Genomic DNA, 17,990 nt, shown 5'->3' with positions numbered 1-17,990 from the left:
TTTGGCCTACTGATGAAGTCTTGGGGTCGGGAAGAAGCAAGCTCAGGCGGAACGACTAAGGCGCTAAGGCTTGGGCGGTGGCGAGGTCCGGTGATGCTCCGGCGGTGGCGGTGCTTCTTACGGACAACAAGTAAGCTTCTAGCTCGACGCGGAGGAAGCAAACGACTGGCGTGTTTGGAAAGGCGGGTGTTAAGCGGAGAGAGGGGGGAGTTCCTCAAAGAGCTTATGCGGCAGCGCTTGAGCACGAAACAGAGGAAGATGCGGCAAGGCAACGATGGCGAAGGAACTTCGGTAGAGGCTCTGGTACTCCCTTTTATAGCTGCGCGGAAGAGAAAGAGTTCAGGCAGCGTGAGGATAAGGTCGAAGAGGATGGAGTGCTCTGCCGTGGCGGCGATTGGTCGACGCCTCCATTGGCCGGCGAAGCGGTGCTCCGGGGACAGGGTCTTACGGTATTGGGCACTGAAGACAGCGCTATGCAGGCGCGGTTTTGCCAGCGGGAAGGATCGGCAAGGTCGAGCGCGGGGTCTGGTCACGTCAAGCGACGGATTGGGTGCGGCGACTCGGTATCGTCGGACAGGAGGAAGAGAGAGGCACTGCAGGCGAGGGCGCTGCAGGCGAGGTGATCGGGCGAGCGGCGACGCTAGCAAGCGCAGAACCAGCGGCTTTGCCGTGGCACGCTACTAGCGAGGCGGGGGAAGGGAGTTGTCACTGCCGGCGCAGTGGTTGGCGGAGGTGGTATCATCGCGGGGCGCGCGCGTGGGCAGCGCGATTGAGGGGCGACGAAAAAGCCGGAAGGCATTGGGGTGCGGCCGGGGATCCTGATAAGGAGATGCGCGTGGGAGGCGAGGTGAACTGGCGTGGCAGTGGCCAATCTTCGGTCGCAGCGGCGGCAGGGTGCCTGGCGCGGCCGGCGAGATTCGGGCGAGACGAGATGGGGTAGAAAAAAGGGCTGCAGGGTGCTCGTCGAGGAGGTTAAGCCACGCGGCGGCGAGACTCTGAACAAGGCGCACGCTTGCTCTCTGGCGCGCTTGGCCCGATAGATCCGTGGGATCTGCTGTCTGGGTCCATCTTCTAGCCTCTGGCTCTCCCAACACTCTAAAGTTCAGAAGAACACTGGTTTCGGGATTTAGAGAAAAACGGCGGTTCGTTGGGTTTCAGGGGTCGGGGCTGAGTTGAACTGTAGAATTGGGAACTTATCTTAAGATTAAGCTCGGTTGATTAAAACCCAAGTCGTTACAATCATGTGGGTGCAAGTGCGGTCACAGTACGGTAGAGACCGGGACTGTGGAGCATTGCATGCCAAAGGCAGTTTGGACCTGACATGCGCTTGGGAATTAATGGGGATGGCTGACAAGTGAAGCGACCCTTCGTGGTGCGCGGATGTTGTGAGATTAGGTTCATCATGCATGGTTAAGAAATTCGAATCGATTCGTCTGCCTCTCATAATTTGGGACTACTTGATCGCTATGCTACACTGAGTAAGAATGAAAAATGATGATGATCTAATATGGTTATCTGTATTAATTGCTTGGAAAACTATGCTTGTTTAGTATAGTTGCTAACTTAGATTGGTAAATTGAACGTAGAACTTGTGGCTAAAATATTGAAAGTAAGGACCTACACTAGGTGCTTTTGGCAAAAACAAACCCCAGAGCCAAAGAGCTTGCATGTCTAGTATTGGTGGATTAGAACCACCCGTCGGTTAAGTCTTGTTGAGCGTAGTCGCTCAGCCTTGCTTGTGGCACATCTTTTCAGGTAATGTTGAGGTCTCTGAGTTTGCTACAAGTGGCACTTGGCCTCCCCAGCTTCCTCCTGGATGGATGGTCGAGTGGAATCCCTCCTCGGACGGCGAGGACAGAGACCATTGATGTCATGATCGGCCTCGTCGTGACGTTCGACATCGGCGCTAGCCTTCGTTGTTTATTTTCGCTGCTTAAGAACTCTGCAAACTATGTTAAATTTTAAACCTGATGTTGTAATAAATTAATGCTCTTGTTTAATGTGGGTGATCTATTGTATTCTCCGGAACCACTCACCTTCGTGTGAGCTATGCTTTTCGGTCCTGTGTAGTGGTTTATCGGATGTAATCCGACGGACTGCCGAGTTAACTTGATTAAAGCACATGATCGCGTGTTAGGCGATTTAATTGTGCTTTAGCTAAGTTAATTAGGACGGTTCCGCTACACATGTTTACTCTTTAACCTCCACATTGTAGATGTAAATTTGAACAAATCTGAAATGAAGAACTTAATTCACTCTCCAACAAAAGGCATGATATCTGTATTTTAAAAAATTATATGTTTTAAGCAACGTGTTTTGTTCCTAAAATCTCTATAAAAAAATCCATGGGGTCGGTGACCGCTGACCATATAATGTACATATTTAAAATGTGGCGTGTCACAGGCATCTACGTAAATATATATTACTTGATTATATCCAATAGTACGTAACAATAGTACGTATGCCACATGCATTTCTTGTTTATTGAGGTCATGATATCCAATTTTTTGCGAGGAAAAATATCCGTATATTGGATGTATAATTATAGATGTACTCGTTGCGTCCATTTTCTCGCAGGAAGAAAAAAGTATTGATATATGGGACAAACAAGTTTGGGTGCGTTGACACAGGTGGCACCTCTGACTTTTGCACATCGCAAGGTTCCAAGATGACCTTTTTATTTTTTAGCTCCAAGGAGCCACAGTGTTGTACACGTTGTACCATACAAAATGGTGGCCACACATTTCTGAAAAGAAATATCAACGCTATGGAAAAAGGAGGTTAGAAAAACCACATACAAATTAGGTAGACATAGAAAACCACACATACAAAAAAGAAATTCACACCAAAAGGCTTTACACGTGCACAGATGAAGCACGTCACAAACAGTTTCACTTGACTCTCCCAACCAACAATATAATTTAATTATGTGCAAAAAAATAAGTTCAATACAGAAATTCTAAATCGCTAAGACACGGTGGAGCCAGGATTTAGAAGTTTGGTATTCCCGTGTTAAAAAAAATAAGTTCAGGGAGGGGGAGCACCCGCTGGCCGCCCAGCTCTGCCTTGTCATCACCGCACTGGCATGCCCCCGCTCGCTTCGGCCGCCGCAGCCGGTAGCACAGCATCCGTGCTCTTGTAGCGCTAGCGCGTGATGGCGTATTGGCCGGATGGGAGATGTGGCATGTGGCCTCTCGTGGGCCATCAGCTTTGGCCAACAGCCTATCCTGGGATTGAGTGGGGACTGGGGAGGCATGGAAAGTCCCAGAAGGGCACTGCTCTGCATCAGAGTGTTGCGGCGAATTATAACTCGAAAACTAGCGATCTTGATCCAATATAAAAGATACATGTGTGTATATTTAGCATATACTCCCTCCGTCCCCAAATAAATATTCTTTTAGAAAATTTTGGATACTCCCTCCGTATAGGAAAAGGAAGTCGTTTTGGACAGCAACACGGTCTTCAAAGCATTACTTTGACTCCTTATTTTTATAAAAATATTTATCCAAAAGTGAAATATGTATATTTTTATGAAAGTATTTTTCAAGACAAATCTATTTATATGGCTTTCACATTTCCAAACTCAACAACTTAAAAGTTATTCATGATTTATATTCCCAATGTTTGACCAAAACCTTATCCAAAACGACTTCCTTTTCCTATACGGAGGGAGTACAGTAGCAGTTGTGAGAAGCGACCGTACCACCTCTAATTATTTATATTAGTTGTTGTTGAAAACTATGCGGTCTGTTTAGTTTTTTGATCTTGAATAAATGCACATGGATTGTAACTAGAGAAAAAACATCAATTGATCATTTCATTGGCTCTATGCACATCTCAATACACTTTTTCATTGCTGTGACTGTAAGTGTTGTTTTAATTAGATGAGTCTCACTAGAAGTTAAATGAACACTCTTTGTGAGAAAAAATTTAAAAGCAAAGGACATGTTCAACAATTTAGATAGCTCTTGTTTGCAAACACATACCATGTCACGTATACACGGCAAAACAGATAAAGCATATAGTGGTCTGTCTATTAGGTTGTTTATTTAGTTCATGCATGTATCTATAGATTATGTCAATCAAGTATAAATTGATCTTTATATGTTATTTTGTTATTTGTTGCTTGTTGGAGAATACAAAGTATCTATAGGAGTGGAATCCATTTTGCTTGGTCCAGGAGGTGAGGAAGGAAGTGGAGATGGGTGGCCATAGCTGCCATGAACGGGAGCTTTGCGGGCTCGGAGAAGTTCGGGAAGAGGAGAGAACTGGGATGGCTTGTGGAGAGGAGCGTGGGGTATTTCGATATGAGTTTACCTATGGATGAGGAGTGGCCATGGAAGGAGATGGATGACGACGTCCTTGCTCTTTTGTGGAGAGATTGAACACCGGTGACGGGAGATTTTGGAGAGGAAGAAGCGAGAGCTACGGCAAATTTGACGCGGGAAGGAGCAGCGCGCGCCGCCGCACTCGATCACGGACGAGCCGTCGACGACGCGTACAACAGTAGAACGGTACGATCTCGGAGCACGGGCCGCTGCCGTCTCCTGCTGCCCATTGGTCGCCCTGGCCTAGGTCCGATTTCGATTTGGAGGCTGAGGAACGAACGACAAGCAGGAGCAACTCAATTCCGATGGCTAGGGCGGTGTTGATGCCTGAATGCTAGGCCAACGGTCACTTTTATAACCTGTATACGTTGTATATATATGATATATAGTTGATTTTTGGGTATTCCTAGGAATACCCATGCATCACGCTGGCTACGCCCTGTTGTGTGGCAAGAGTTTGGAGAATAGACCATGTCCCTTCCGAGGCTCATGGTTGTTGTTTACATTTTCTCCCCATCTTCTTGTTTTTGTTTTACTTTTGTTAAATGGTCCTTGATTTGTTTTGTTTCCTAGATTTATGTTTCTGGTAATTTTTATAGTATACATACCGACTTGTATTGGTTTTGACTTCAGGAAAGCTCTATCGCAGATGAAGACAACCTTTCCGTTGGTGCAGATGTTTTCATCGTCCCCTTCCTCATGCCATAGCATTGGATTTAAACAAAATTGAGGAGAAAGTTAAGAACTGAGAGAAAAGTGCTGCCGCAGTTACACGCGGAGGAGCTAACATGTTGCCATAATGGGGTGGTGTGGGAACGGCTGCGGTTTAATCCAGAGCAATGCCGCTAGCATCCGAGCTAGGCATGGCAACGTATCATTTCCTTCTTTTTTTGTTATATTTGTTGTATGAGTGCCGCATACTTTTCTAGCTAGTTAAGGCGGTGGAGTGGTATCAGGTACGGTGTGTATGGAATTGGGGTATGATTACACATGGATGAATGACCGATAGAAACATGGGAAAAATCCATTTTACTCTCTCCACCTATTTACTTTGTCCGCCCACCTCCTTAACCTATATATTGGCTCAATTTAATCCCTTCACCTTTAATATTGGGTCAAATTACCCCCTAAGAAGGATTTCCATCATAATTTGCTTATGCGACATGGTTTTGACCGAGTCAATTCATGTTTGAGACCAACAAAGCAGTCTGACGTGGACAAGTGTGAGGCCATCGAGCTAAAAGAACGAGCCGAGCTGCATGTCTCCAAATGAAATACGCACGTACGCCTGTCCGTCCGCGCCCAACTGAGCGCACGCCAAGCTGCAAAGTTCATCACCCTAGAGCCTGAAACCGATCTTCCAGGGCCACTAACCAAAACACTGCTGATGTTTTGTTTCATCAGTTCAGTTTGCACAGATAAAATGCCACTGCATGTTTTAGACAGTGCCTGTGCTGCCCAACGCTCTCGTCGCCACATCCAAGCGTGCAGGCGCACTAGTGTCGGGGTGCCCTCAAAGGCGGCTAGCCGCTACCACAGTCGCAGCCGGAGCTCGCCATCGCTGCCAAGGTCGAGTCGAGATCGAGCAATTCATCATTTCCATCCTCAGCGTCAGCCACGTCATGCGCGAGACCAGCTTCTCTAGCTCCCAAGTCAAGCCAAACATCCAGAAGGCCACCTCGTCGCCGGAACAGCATCCAAAAAAGATGCCTAGCCACGTGATGACGAGCTCTCCACTAGGTTCCGGCCATGCAAGGCGCCCCAACGCAGCCAACACTGCCGATGGCGCCATGCGCGTGCTGGACTACATGGCGAGCGGGAGCAAGCGGTGCGTGGTTGTCGTCGGTGAGAGCGCCGTCGCCGGAGAGGTGGTGGTGAAGGCAGTGATGGACAAGGTGAGCAAACCAGGCTAGCTTTAGCAACGGCACGAGCGGCTCAAGGATCGTCAGTTCGTGCCCCTTCCAACGGCTTCGTTCCATAGGATATCAAAGGAAGAGGTGGAGGCCATGGCCGGTGACCTCCACGCGTTCGTGTGGCAGGGCTGCGCTGCTGGGAAGGGCGTCACGGTCGTCCATGTGGCTATAGCTTAGGGCACAACTGATAGATTGGCTCGATTTGGTGACTCAGCTCTCGCAGTCCACATCAGACTGCTTAGTTGGTCTCAGACGTGAATTGACTCGGTCATAACAATGCCACATAGGCAAATTATGATGAAAATATTGCTTAGGGGGTAATTTGATTCGGAATTAATAGGTGAAGGGATTAAATTGAACCAACATATAGGTTAGGGGGTGGGGTGGATAAAGTAAATAGGTGAAGAGACTAAAATGAACTTTTTCCTAGAAACAAACAGCAGTAACGGAAACATGTATCCTCTGTATAATGGGATTAACATTATATCTTATACTCTCCAATCTATACGTATTATGAGGGATTGTTAGAGAAATCAGTTTCACTACTCCACAAAGGTACATCACCGCCGGCTCCCAACCAGCCTTCACCGCTGGTTTTGGATCTGTCATTTAACTTTCGACAGTGATGGGCATCATTGCCAGTTCTGGAACCGATAGTGAAGCCGTATTAAAAAAATAAAAAAAATCCGCGCTCGGCCCTGCATCCCGCCGGCCGCGCCCAGCCGCCCCTCCCCGCGACCCGCCGGCCACCCGTTCTTCCCAGCCGACCACCGCTCCTCCTCACCGGACCGCTGAAGAATGGGTGGCCGGTGGGTCGCGGGAGAGGGGCGGCTGGGCGCAGCCGGCAGGATGCGGCCAGGAGAGGGGCAGGTCCGGCAGGGGGGGGGGGGGGGAGGAGGGGAGAGGGAGAGGGAGAGGGGGAAGCGCACCGGATCTTGTCGCCACCGCTGCCCTCGGATCTCGCCGCCACCGCCACCCTCGAATCTCATCGTCGCCGCAGCCGGATCCCGCCGCTGCTGCTCCGTCCGCACTACTACATCCTGTCACGCTGAGCTCGCTAGCCGTTGCCGCTCTGTGCCCTAATGGCCGCTGCCGTGCGCCTCGCCCCGTGCCGCTCCTCGCCTCAGGCACGAGGTGAGGGGTGAGTGGAGGGGGGGGGGGGGAGAGGGGAGGCCGGGAAGGGAGGGAGGGAAGGGGCCAGTGGACCGGGGGGGGGAGGGGGTCGGCGGTGGAGGGAGTGAGGGGGCTTGCAGGATAAGGAGAGAGGGAGGAGAGAAAGGGAGAAGTGGCGGAGGGGGAGGGAGAGAGCGCGGACGTCAAGCACGCTTAACTAGATTTGAGAAAGATTTCGGGTCTAGTCAGACCATTTCACCGACGGAATTTTATAAGAGCCGGCGGTTTCACTGCCGGTTTATGATTGGAACCGACGGTGATGGCTTTTTTCACTGCCGGTTCTGACATCCCACAACACCATTTGTTTTAGAACCGACGATGATACATATTACAGCCGGTTTACCTAAAATCGTTGGTGATAGTGCCATCTAGGATAACTCATTCTGCAGTAGTGTTTATTCGCCATCTCAATCTATGTGTATTAAGATGGATTTATCCAAACAATGCCTTAAATATTCCTCTCAATTGGGTATGCCCAGGAAGTTGTTGAGGTCGTCAACGAGCAGATCAATTATCTCCCGGATATCATCATCATCAACCAAGTCGCCAGAATTGTCGGCGAGAATCCTGTGGCCATTCAGGTCCGCCTGTGCAGCCAGCTTCCTCGCAGCGACGGACGCTGCAGGCATGCCGCACGCCTGTCGAGGAGCGGTGATGACCGCCTTTTTGCTCACCAGGGAGCTGAGCTGATCTTTTGAGGTCACCCTCGCCGCCATCAAGAACCGGCCCATGCTCGTCGTTTTGCCGGTGGCGAGGGTGGTGCCATTGATGGTCACATGCAGGGTTGCATCTGCATGCAGGAGTGGATTATACATATGATATACTATAGCGTATGATAGCTGAAGTTTGTTGATCGAGTATATCAGTTAATATAAGATCGCTTACTGCTGATGATCTTGGAGGGGTTGCTCTTGCATCGGGCTGTGCCGTAGAAGATGACGACGGCAAGGTTCTCCTTGCTCTGCGCTGGGAGCACGAGGAGGAAGAAGCAGAGAGTGACCGGGACCATGAGAAGGCTCCTGCAGGTTGCCATGGCACGCGCTGAGTACAGTGTGAAGTATGCAGCTGGAGAATGTATGTGAGTGCCAGTGCCTAGTGGTCTGGTGCACCCATGCATGGTCTCTCTCGGTGACAATTTATAGACCAATTAAAGGTAAGCAGGTGCAAAACTCATAGCACTCCCTTTTTCGTTACCCATTCACATGGGCAACCAAGTTGACAAACAAGCAACCATTTAAAGCATGATTAGCAAAGTTTGGTAGGCTAGGATTTCAAAAGTCAGCCAGAATCGATCACAACTATCAATACACATGGTCTAGTTTTGACTTCTTGATACCCCCAATGCCCACTATGTAACAATATCACAAAGAAGACATCCTTATTAGAGACGCGGAATTAAAACACGTCTCCAATCTTGAATCGGAGAAGCGGATAAACTAAACGCATCTCCAATATGTTTGTCCCGTCAAAACGCGTCTCCAATGACCCTCTACATTGGAGACGCGGATTTTTCGCATCTTGTATGACTTTACATCAGAGACGAAAATTTGGAGACGCGAAAATTCACGTCTCCTGTGTGAGTTAACTCGCGTCTCCTTTGAGGACGTCTTACATAGTGGCCGGCTCAACCTCTAATGCTCTAGTTTTTGTTAATAAAGGATGTGCAAATTAAAAACAGATCTCAAAATTTTATAAAACTAAACAAACTACTAATTTGAATTGCTTTCCCTGGAGAATCCCGAACCTCTGGTCCAGGTTTTGACTTCCCGAGACTCTAAACTTATATATGGTCCCTAAAAAATACAATGCTCATACTCTTGCTTGATTAGTCTCACATGAATCAACCTATTTTGTCCTACTGATAAGGTTCTTTGTTTGACACTGTCTGATCCAAGTAAGAGTAAAATTTAAATGCTAACGTGCCTTGTATGATCCACAACTTCAAGTCACACGCTAATGAAGTAATGAGTGCATTGGCTATGTAGCCAAGAGCCCTTAGACTAGTCGTAGTGCAAGGTTTCATTGCACTGTTTCCAAAGATGCCACGTCATCCCATGAGGTGTATTCTCATGAATGAAACAGGGAGTCCTAGTGCACAGTTTCATTTCACGATTTCATAGGATGCCCATGACATTTAATTGTGAGGCATGTGATTGGATATGGTTAGATGAAATGAAACTCTATAGCTCCCAATGTAAGTTTCAATAGGTTTCATAGTCTTGGAAACAGTGTATACACAGTTTCATCTTCATGAAACCCCTTCCCTCTCTCACTTTATAACTACCATGCCATATCATCACATATGCTGATGTGTCACCATATTTAATGTGCATGAAACCTCTATGAAACTCCTACTGGGATTAGCCTTGCAGCCCATATTACAATGACGTACTAACTGGTTATTGTGCAGGCCTCCCAAAGGAAGATATAGGTTTAGTCTGAACATGTTTATTTCTCTTGAGGCGGAGGGCCATGTTTACTCTTCAACCTCCACATTGTAGATGTAAATTTGAACAATTTGAAATGAACAACTTCCCTCTCCACAAAAAGGCATGATACCTAAGAGACTATATTTCAAAGAATATATGTTTTAACCAACATGTTTTGTTCTAAAATTTCTATAAAAAAATTATGTGGAGCCGGTGACTGTACAATCGTACATATTTTAAATGTGGTGTGTCACATGCGTCTACATAAATATACAAAACAGTAATGGCAGTACGTATGTCACGTGTGTATTTTTTGTTTCTTAAGGTCAAGATATCCAATTTTTTGCAAGGAAAAAATATCCGTATATTGGATGTCCAATTATAGATGTACTCGTAGTGTACATTTCCTCACAGGAAGGAAAAAAGGATAAAATAAGAAGAAAAAGTATCGATATATGGCCATCTGGGAGAAACAAGTTTGGGTGTGTCGACAGAGGTGGCACCTCTGACTTTTGCACATTGCAGGGTTCCAAGATGACCTTTTATTTTCAGCTCCACAGTGCTGTACACGTTGTACCATATAAAATGGTGGCCGCACATTTCTGAAAAGAAAAATCAGCCCGCCATGGAAAAGGAGGTTAGAAAAACCACACAAAATAAATTCGGTACACATAGAAAACCACACGTACAAAAAAAGGAAATCACACCGAAATGCTTTACACGTGCACATATAAAGCATGGCACACGCAGTTTCACTTGCTTTCTATTGCTCTATTAGAATAAATTCGGTAGACAAAAGCAGGAGGACCTGGTGTTTATGAGAATGACCACACGGTTCGACTCGTGTCACGCATGGGCCTGAGCGAGCCCGTATAATTTTTTTTAAAAAACATTTTATCTACTTCTTTTCGTTTTCCTTTTAGTTCTTTATTTAACGTTATTTGATTTGTTTTTGTTTCCTGGATGGGATTTAGGTTTCTAGGCAATTTGCATAGTATTTTTCGCCAACTTGTTTTAGTGTTGGGATGGACTTTGGTGAGAGTGACGACATTGACGATCATCCTTGATGACAAGGGTCTATACTAGAATAACAAAGCTCAGCCACGTTTTCGAGGGAAAAACTAAAATCATAAAGCTAAACATATTGCACTGACATGTACTAGAGTCCAGAGGGCAATGGGCACGTAATTGCTTGTGGTGCTGTAGATTTCACTGGCTCCACTTGTTAGTGCAGAAACAATTTTGTAAAAACATGACTGTGTGTGGTTGTAGAGGTAGGAGACAATTCCTTTTTCTAAATTTTTTTTATCAGTACAGAAAACACTTGAATTGCTAGGGTTTATATTAGGTGGCAATTTCGCAAAGTTTATTGGATGGCATATACCGCACCGTAGCGGAGAGAGAACCGGCAGCAAAAATACAACCCTCTAGATATACTCCGGCAATGCCTCCATTGTTGAGTCCGCTCTCAGCCTCTCACCACCCCTCCTTCGCTAACCAAATAAAATGTTTTTTGGTGCTCTCCACAACCCAGGCGCTAACAGCACCTGCCTAGTGAGGACACACTTGACAGCAAGGAGGATGGGGCAGGCCTCAGCAAGCTAGCCAGTCCACTGTCCAGCACTCACTGTGACAAGCGAACTAAACAAAGAACTTGGCCCGTTGTGCTTCCTAAGATTTACATGATTCAAAACCAATGCTCTCGATCCCATGAAAGAATGCCCGACAGACGGATTTAATATCGAATGCCATGGATGCCGATGAATTATCTATGTGGACATCCTCCTCATAGGGTCTCGTCTTAGCCGCCATAGATGTACAGATACTTCGCCAGCGCCATGATAAAAGAAGCACCCTTGATGTCTCCAATCCAACACCAATTAGAGCACACCTGCTGGACTGTTCGATGCTTGGCGATGCGCCTATGCACCAAGGCTTAGCGTGAGGCAACAGTTCAGCTAGAGATTATCCCTGAGCCATCTATTAATAAAATATTTGGTGTCGCTACAATTTCAACGATGTTGAGTACTACTACAGAGAACATGGACAATGAATTGGGAGGTGCCATGATGACAAAATAAGATCATGGTCTGTGCAGACTCAATTTTTTGCATCTAGGTCACGCATGCGCAGCGCCCAGCCCAATGAATTTTGTTTTGAATGTGTGATTCAGTAGAACCTGGGTATATTTTTCCTCTAGCTATAAACCTCCCAGGTTGACAACGCGTAGTCCCCTAGTTCTTGATAAGATGCAGCTTGAGTAAAGGCATAAAAAGTTTTTGCAGGAGTAGACTTTTCTAACTCCTAAGCTTTGACATCCTCATGTTTTGCTACAATTATCACCAGCAAACCTCATTATATTCTTACAAATTTAGCGGCAACATTCATGGCCAACAGTAGATTTAGCGGCCGGGGCATGGTGCTGAAGGGGAAAGAAACATCAGGGAGAAAGGATGGAAGAAGATAACTCCACGGGGTTGATCCGCTTAGAACCTTATTTATTCAACAGTGGGTCCTACTTCACAAGGCTAGGAGAACCTAAACACCGTGTATAACGCTTAAATCCTTAGCAACCTCATAAAATGCCAAAACACTCTTAAACACATGCATAGGTGCCTCTTAATTACCGCCTGCTTTCTCATTCACACAAGTTCATTTTTCCTGACATGAACAAGATGGTCAGCCTACCACTACCACTACACCCAATTGCTAAAAGGATGGTTGAATCTGTTTTTTCATCTTATTGTATCCGGCATAACTTGTGCAGAGTTTGATATATATCAGATTTTTGTCATTAGTGGTTACTCCCTCCGTCCCAAATTACTATTCATTTTGGTTTTTTTTCAGGTACATAATGTTGGAAATTGAGGTGGCCCTAATACCCACTAATCTGAGGACCTACACCTAGGACACCAACTCACTCTGGAGTCGGTTAGCCCTTTTAATTTCTAGTTACTTAGTGCGATGGGTCCTTTCGATAGCAGAGCCGCGTTCTCACTTCCGGGTGGCAGAGCCTACCAACAGATGAAACTAACTTCCGAGTAGCAAAGGCAACCTACAATGAAGTTGTTGATGCCAGATTTCGTCACTAGTAGAATCGGCGCCAAGAAGAGAGGGGGATCGGAGGAGCACAGTTGGGAATCGGCCAAGTGGTGCTACAGTGTGAGATCGGCCGGTGACTTCTGTCTCGTTTCGGGTCGAATATACCAGAATCCCAATCGGTAGCCTTTTGCCGATGAGGAATCGGCCGATTAGGAGGATGGGTTAATTGGGCCTGTATGGGCTTGGAATAGAAGGATGAGCTGGAAATCAGCCCACGAAGCGTGGAGTAACTAACCTAGCACGAATCGTGCTTGTAGATATTCGTTTTCTGTTTGAATTAGGGATAGAGTTCTAGTCGGTTAAGAAGATATCTGTACGGGGCTATAAATAGCTACCTTTGTAAATCTGTAAGGATCAACCAATCAATACAACAAGCTACTTTTTCCTCGTACTTATTTTCAAGCAGGCGACTTCGCCATTACTTTCCTCTTTTCACGAGTTCGTGCGGGTTGGCAGGGCTGCATCATCTTGATCTCCGGCCGATTCTGTAAGTTCCGTTTATCGAGTAATATCTAAGCTTTAACTTCTGGCGTATCGCTGTTGTTTCGTTTAGATTTATTCACTATTTATCGATATTTGCTAGATTCATAGGTTTTACCTGTTTTTCTAGTCTTTATCACCGGTTATCTAGCTAGGAATCGGTAGTGTCGGCTTTCTTTACCTTCTGCTATTAATTTTATCTATTGCCGATTAGATCTGTTCCTAGTGTTGTTATCATACCTCTGTGTCAAATATACTAGTAATTACCTATCTACAAGATCACAGTGATAGGCTGCTTCATAGCCGATTTCTTTATTATAGCAAATCGGCCGATTCGCTGATAAGCTCTTCCGAGATCGGAAACTTAGCCGATCGAGATTTCTAAACCTGACACGTGTTCTTCCTTGCCAATCAACAGGTCAGATTGGCTGGCACGCCGCGCGAACTGCACCAGGGCATTCACCCGAACAGGAGCTAAGCAGATTCTCTCGGGTCGTGTGTCGGACGTTGGGACTCGGTTGACCGATTTCTAGCGCCAACACACTTTTGGCACGCCCGGTGGGACCGATACAACCGCCATCATGTCGAAAGCTGCTGAAGTCTCCGAAGATAACGTCATCGAGGTGACGGAGGCAGATCTGAAGGACGACCAGAAGGAAGAACTGGACAAGTATACGGAACAATTCCGTAAAGCTTGCCTAAAATCGTTCAGTCGCTCCAGAAGCAGGGAGACTATCAAGAAGACTCCATTCCCTCCTCCCCGCCAGATCACAATTTCTGAGGATTCGGACAAAATGTCCGATATGATTCAATAGTCTATTTATCACGCCTTCATCGATCAGTCCCCGGTACTTTCAAATATGGTGCACAATGCTGTCGTCAATTCCTTCACCGGGGGGATACCTCAAGGGTACAGGGGACCGGCATATTTTCAGCCGATTCCACCAAACCAGACTTATTCGAATACGGCTTCGCAGCCGATTCAATTTTCTGTCAGGGGATCAGGTGCTTCCTCATCATCAGCTCCTATGGGGTATAACTCCATTCAACTGTCTTCTGCGCCGTTTCCTCCAGTTAATCCATCACCCTGGGGGGCACCTTCAGCCACGGCCAGTCAGAATCAATCGGCCAGTCAGGGAAGCCCTCCATTCAAGGCATCTTTTCAAGCGGCCACTCGGCCGACCGTACCGCCATACCAGCCTGTCGTTCCGGAGGTCAACAAGACAGCAGAGCTCATGCTGTATGATGAAACGAATGGTTCATTCAGATAGCCGACTTTTACTACACAGCCGGCTTTTACTCAGATACCACCCGCTTTCAACCAGCCTCCGTTCATTCCGCCTCCAGTTTACCAGCATATGCCAATGCCTCAGCCAACAGTTCACCAGCAACAGCCAGACTGGTCGGCGCGTATTGCGGAAGTGATGCAAGAACAATTCAGCTTGAAGACGAAGGTACAGACTTACACCTACAGAACACCATACCCATCTACATATGACCTATTGCCGTTTCCCCATCGGTATAAGGTGCCTGACTTCACTAAGTTTTCGGGGATGGATGACACTTCAACCGTGGAACACGTGAACAGATTCATCATCCAATGCGGGGAGGCAGCTACTCAGGATGCTCTACGGGTACGGTTGTTCTCTTCATCTTTGTCTGGTTCGGCCTTTCAGTGGTTCACAACATTGCCGCCAAACTCGATTATCACATGGGCCGATTTAGAAAGACAGTTCCACAAGTACTTCTACGCCGGGGTGCATGAGATGAAGCTGTCCGATTTGACCAGCCTCAGGCAAAGAAGTGATGAGCCGATATCCTCATATATACAGAGATTTCGGGAAATCAGAAACAAGTGCTACTCCCTGGCTTTAAACGACGCGCAGTTGGCCGATATAGCTTTTCAAGGCCTTCTGCCCCACATCAAAGAAAGATACGCTTCACAGGAGTTCGAAAGTTTGAGCCAGATTGTCCACCGACTGTCTGGACAGGAGGTACGTTCATTCGATCCACGGAGGAATTTCCAGAAGAAGGTGGCATTCCTGGAGGAGTTAGAGGATGAGGAAGATGTCGAAGTCGGACTTGCAGAGTGGATCAAAGGGAAGAAGCCGATATCATGCCCATTCGGCAAAAAGGAGCCGGAGGTGTTCGGCTTTGACACGACTAAGGCCGATAAAATCTTCGATCTTCTCCTCCAAGAAGGACAGATTAAACTCTCGCCATATCATACCATACCTTCTGCCGAGCAGCTAAAAAAGATGAAGTATTGCAAGTGGCACAACGCCACATCCCATGACACCAACGAGTGCAAGATCTTCAGGCAGCAGATACAGTCGGCCATTGAGCAAGGCAGACTTAAATTTGAAGTGCCGACAAAATCGGCCAAGCCAATGAAGATTGACCAACACCCTTTCCCCACCAACATGGTTGATACAGGGAAGAATTCACTCCAAACAAAAGTGCTGACGTCCGAATCGGCCAAAAAGAGTGGCGCCATCAACCCCAGAAATCAAGCTACGCCTGAAGATGTCAAGGGGAAGCGGCGGATGGAGGACGACGATGGCGAATCAGAAGGGCCACGCATTACTTCCCAGCTCCTGCTCCAGAAGTACCAACGTCAGCATGAACGCTCAAGGTCCCGGGAAGAAGCAATGCGTCGGCACGAGGAGCACTGGAGATGCCCGTTCTTCATTCATTGTTGGGAAAACAACCTCAGGCTACCTTCGGCTGATACTTGCCCAGAATGCAACGGTCCATATCGTGGCAATCGGCCGTTCAACAGGTCTCGCTCCAGAGACGGAAGGCCAGAACCGATCAGCAGGAATTGGCGCAGCCAAGATGACCAGCGCCCTCCCGTGCGTGATCGGCTGGGGGGCAGAAATGACCGATATGATCGGTCGGAAGACAGATGCCATGATAACCAGGGGGGCAGGACTGATCGGCATGACCGGTCAGAAAACAAGGCCAGCGTTCACAGCCGGCTCGAAGAGATGGCCGATGCTCGGGTGACGGATGAAAACCCGTTAGGACGCGAACCGAAGTGGGAACGCCCTAGGTCAGGGGAAGACCAATAAACCCCAGGTGGTGTCCCGATGGATTGACCAAGTCTCAAAAACGGAGAATCCAACGTCTCCGCCAATGGGAACAGCAAGAGGAAGAAAGCACGACGGACAAGAAGGAAGGAAGGCCTCGGGTGTGGCGCCCCAAAAGAAATGATAAAGGGGACGACTACTCGGCCGGTGACGAATCGGCAGCCGAGATCGGCATGGTTTTCATTTTGCCGATGGAATTCATGACTCCCGCCGATCAACAAGATGTATCGGCAATAGAAGAACAGACAGCACAGTTGGCCTTGGAACCAATGATGGCCACGTTCGAGAAGCCCGAAGACGACGAACGACAACACATGAAGGCGCTGTTCCTTAAGGGGCATGTTGACGGCCGCCCCCTCACTAGATTAATGGTAGACGGAGGAGCTGCAGTCAACATCATGCCGTACGCCGTACTCCGGAAACTTGGGAAAAGCGACGACGACTTGACCAAGACGGACATGATGCTCAAGGACTTCGAGGGCAAGGTGTCAAACGCTCGCGGTGCCCTCTGCGTCGACCTCACCATCGGCAGTAAGACCCTCCCTATCACCTTCTTTATCATTAATGGCAAGGGGTCCTACAACCTGCTACTTGGCCGAGACTGGATACACGCAAACTGCTGCATCCCGTCAACAATGCATCAATGCCTCGTGCAATGGGTTGGCGATAACATCGAGGTGGTCAACGCCGATTCCGCGTACAGCATCGCGGCAGCCGACACGCAGCAGTGGAGCTGCGAAACCGTCAGGTGCATATCTGGCAGAGTATGGGAGACCGATTTCCTGAAGGTCACCGATTTTGGCCTACAGCCGATCCGAGCAGTCGGCTCCGAAGACTCAGAATAAATGGATCAGTTCGCCCGAGAAGATGGGAAGCTAGGACACGGGTTCACGTCGGCCGATTCATTGGAAATGGTAGATTTAGGTGATGGTACCAAACCAAGGCCGACTTATATTAGTGCAAATTTAGATCCAGAGTACAAGTGTAAATTGACAAATTTATTAAAGGAATTTAAGGATTGTTTTGCTTGGGAGTATCACGAGATGCCCGGTTTAGACCGATCCATTATTGAACATCGGCTACCCATAAAACCAGGGTATCGGCCGTACCAACAACCCGCACGGCGCTGCAATCCTAAAATTCTACCAGACATAAAAGCTGAAATAACTCGGCTAATCGAAGCAAAATTTATTCGGCAATGTCGTTATGCCGAGTGGATTTCTAACATCGTACCAGTATACAAGAAAAATGGAAAGCTACGCGTTTGCGTTGATTTCATGAATCTTAATCAGGCCACACCGATGGATGGTTACCCCATGCCAACGGCCGATGTACTGATCGACGCTGCCGCAGGGCATAAAATCATTAGCTTCATGGACGGAAACGCCGGATACAATCAAATACTTATGGCCGAAGAGGACATACCCAAAACGGCCTTCAGATGTCCAGGCCACCTTGGTTTGTTCAAGTGGG

The 17,990-nt window shown here is 47.5% G+C and overlaps 1 protein-coding gene across 1 annotated transcript; it reads right to left on the bottom strand.

Annotated features, from left to right (window-relative positions):
* Window positions 1–7,587: 7,587 nt before the first annotated feature.
* LOC117861298 (uncharacterized) lies at window positions 7,588–8,534 on the bottom strand. Its single transcript, XM_034744830.2, has 2 exons — window positions 8,300–8,534; window positions 7,588–8,204 (listed from the first exon to the last, which is right to left on the bottom strand). Exons 1-2 carry the CDS (start codon window positions 8,529–8,531, stop codon window positions 7,876–7,878), a joined length of 561 nt encoding a protein of 186 aa, XP_034600721.1. The 5' UTR covers window positions 8,532–8,534; the 3' UTR covers window positions 7,588–7,875.
* Window positions 8,535–17,990: the final 9,456 nt, after the last annotated feature.

Source organism: Setaria viridis, chromosome 6 (assembly GCF_005286985.2).
Source record: "Setaria viridis chromosome 6, Setaria_viridis_v4.0, whole genome shotgun sequence".
Classification (NCBI taxonomy): Eukaryota; Viridiplantae; Streptophyta; class Magnoliopsida; order Poales; family Poaceae; genus Setaria; species Setaria viridis.
Note: the sequence above shows the minus strand (reverse complement) of the source record. Positions and strands in the feature narration are given on the sequence as shown.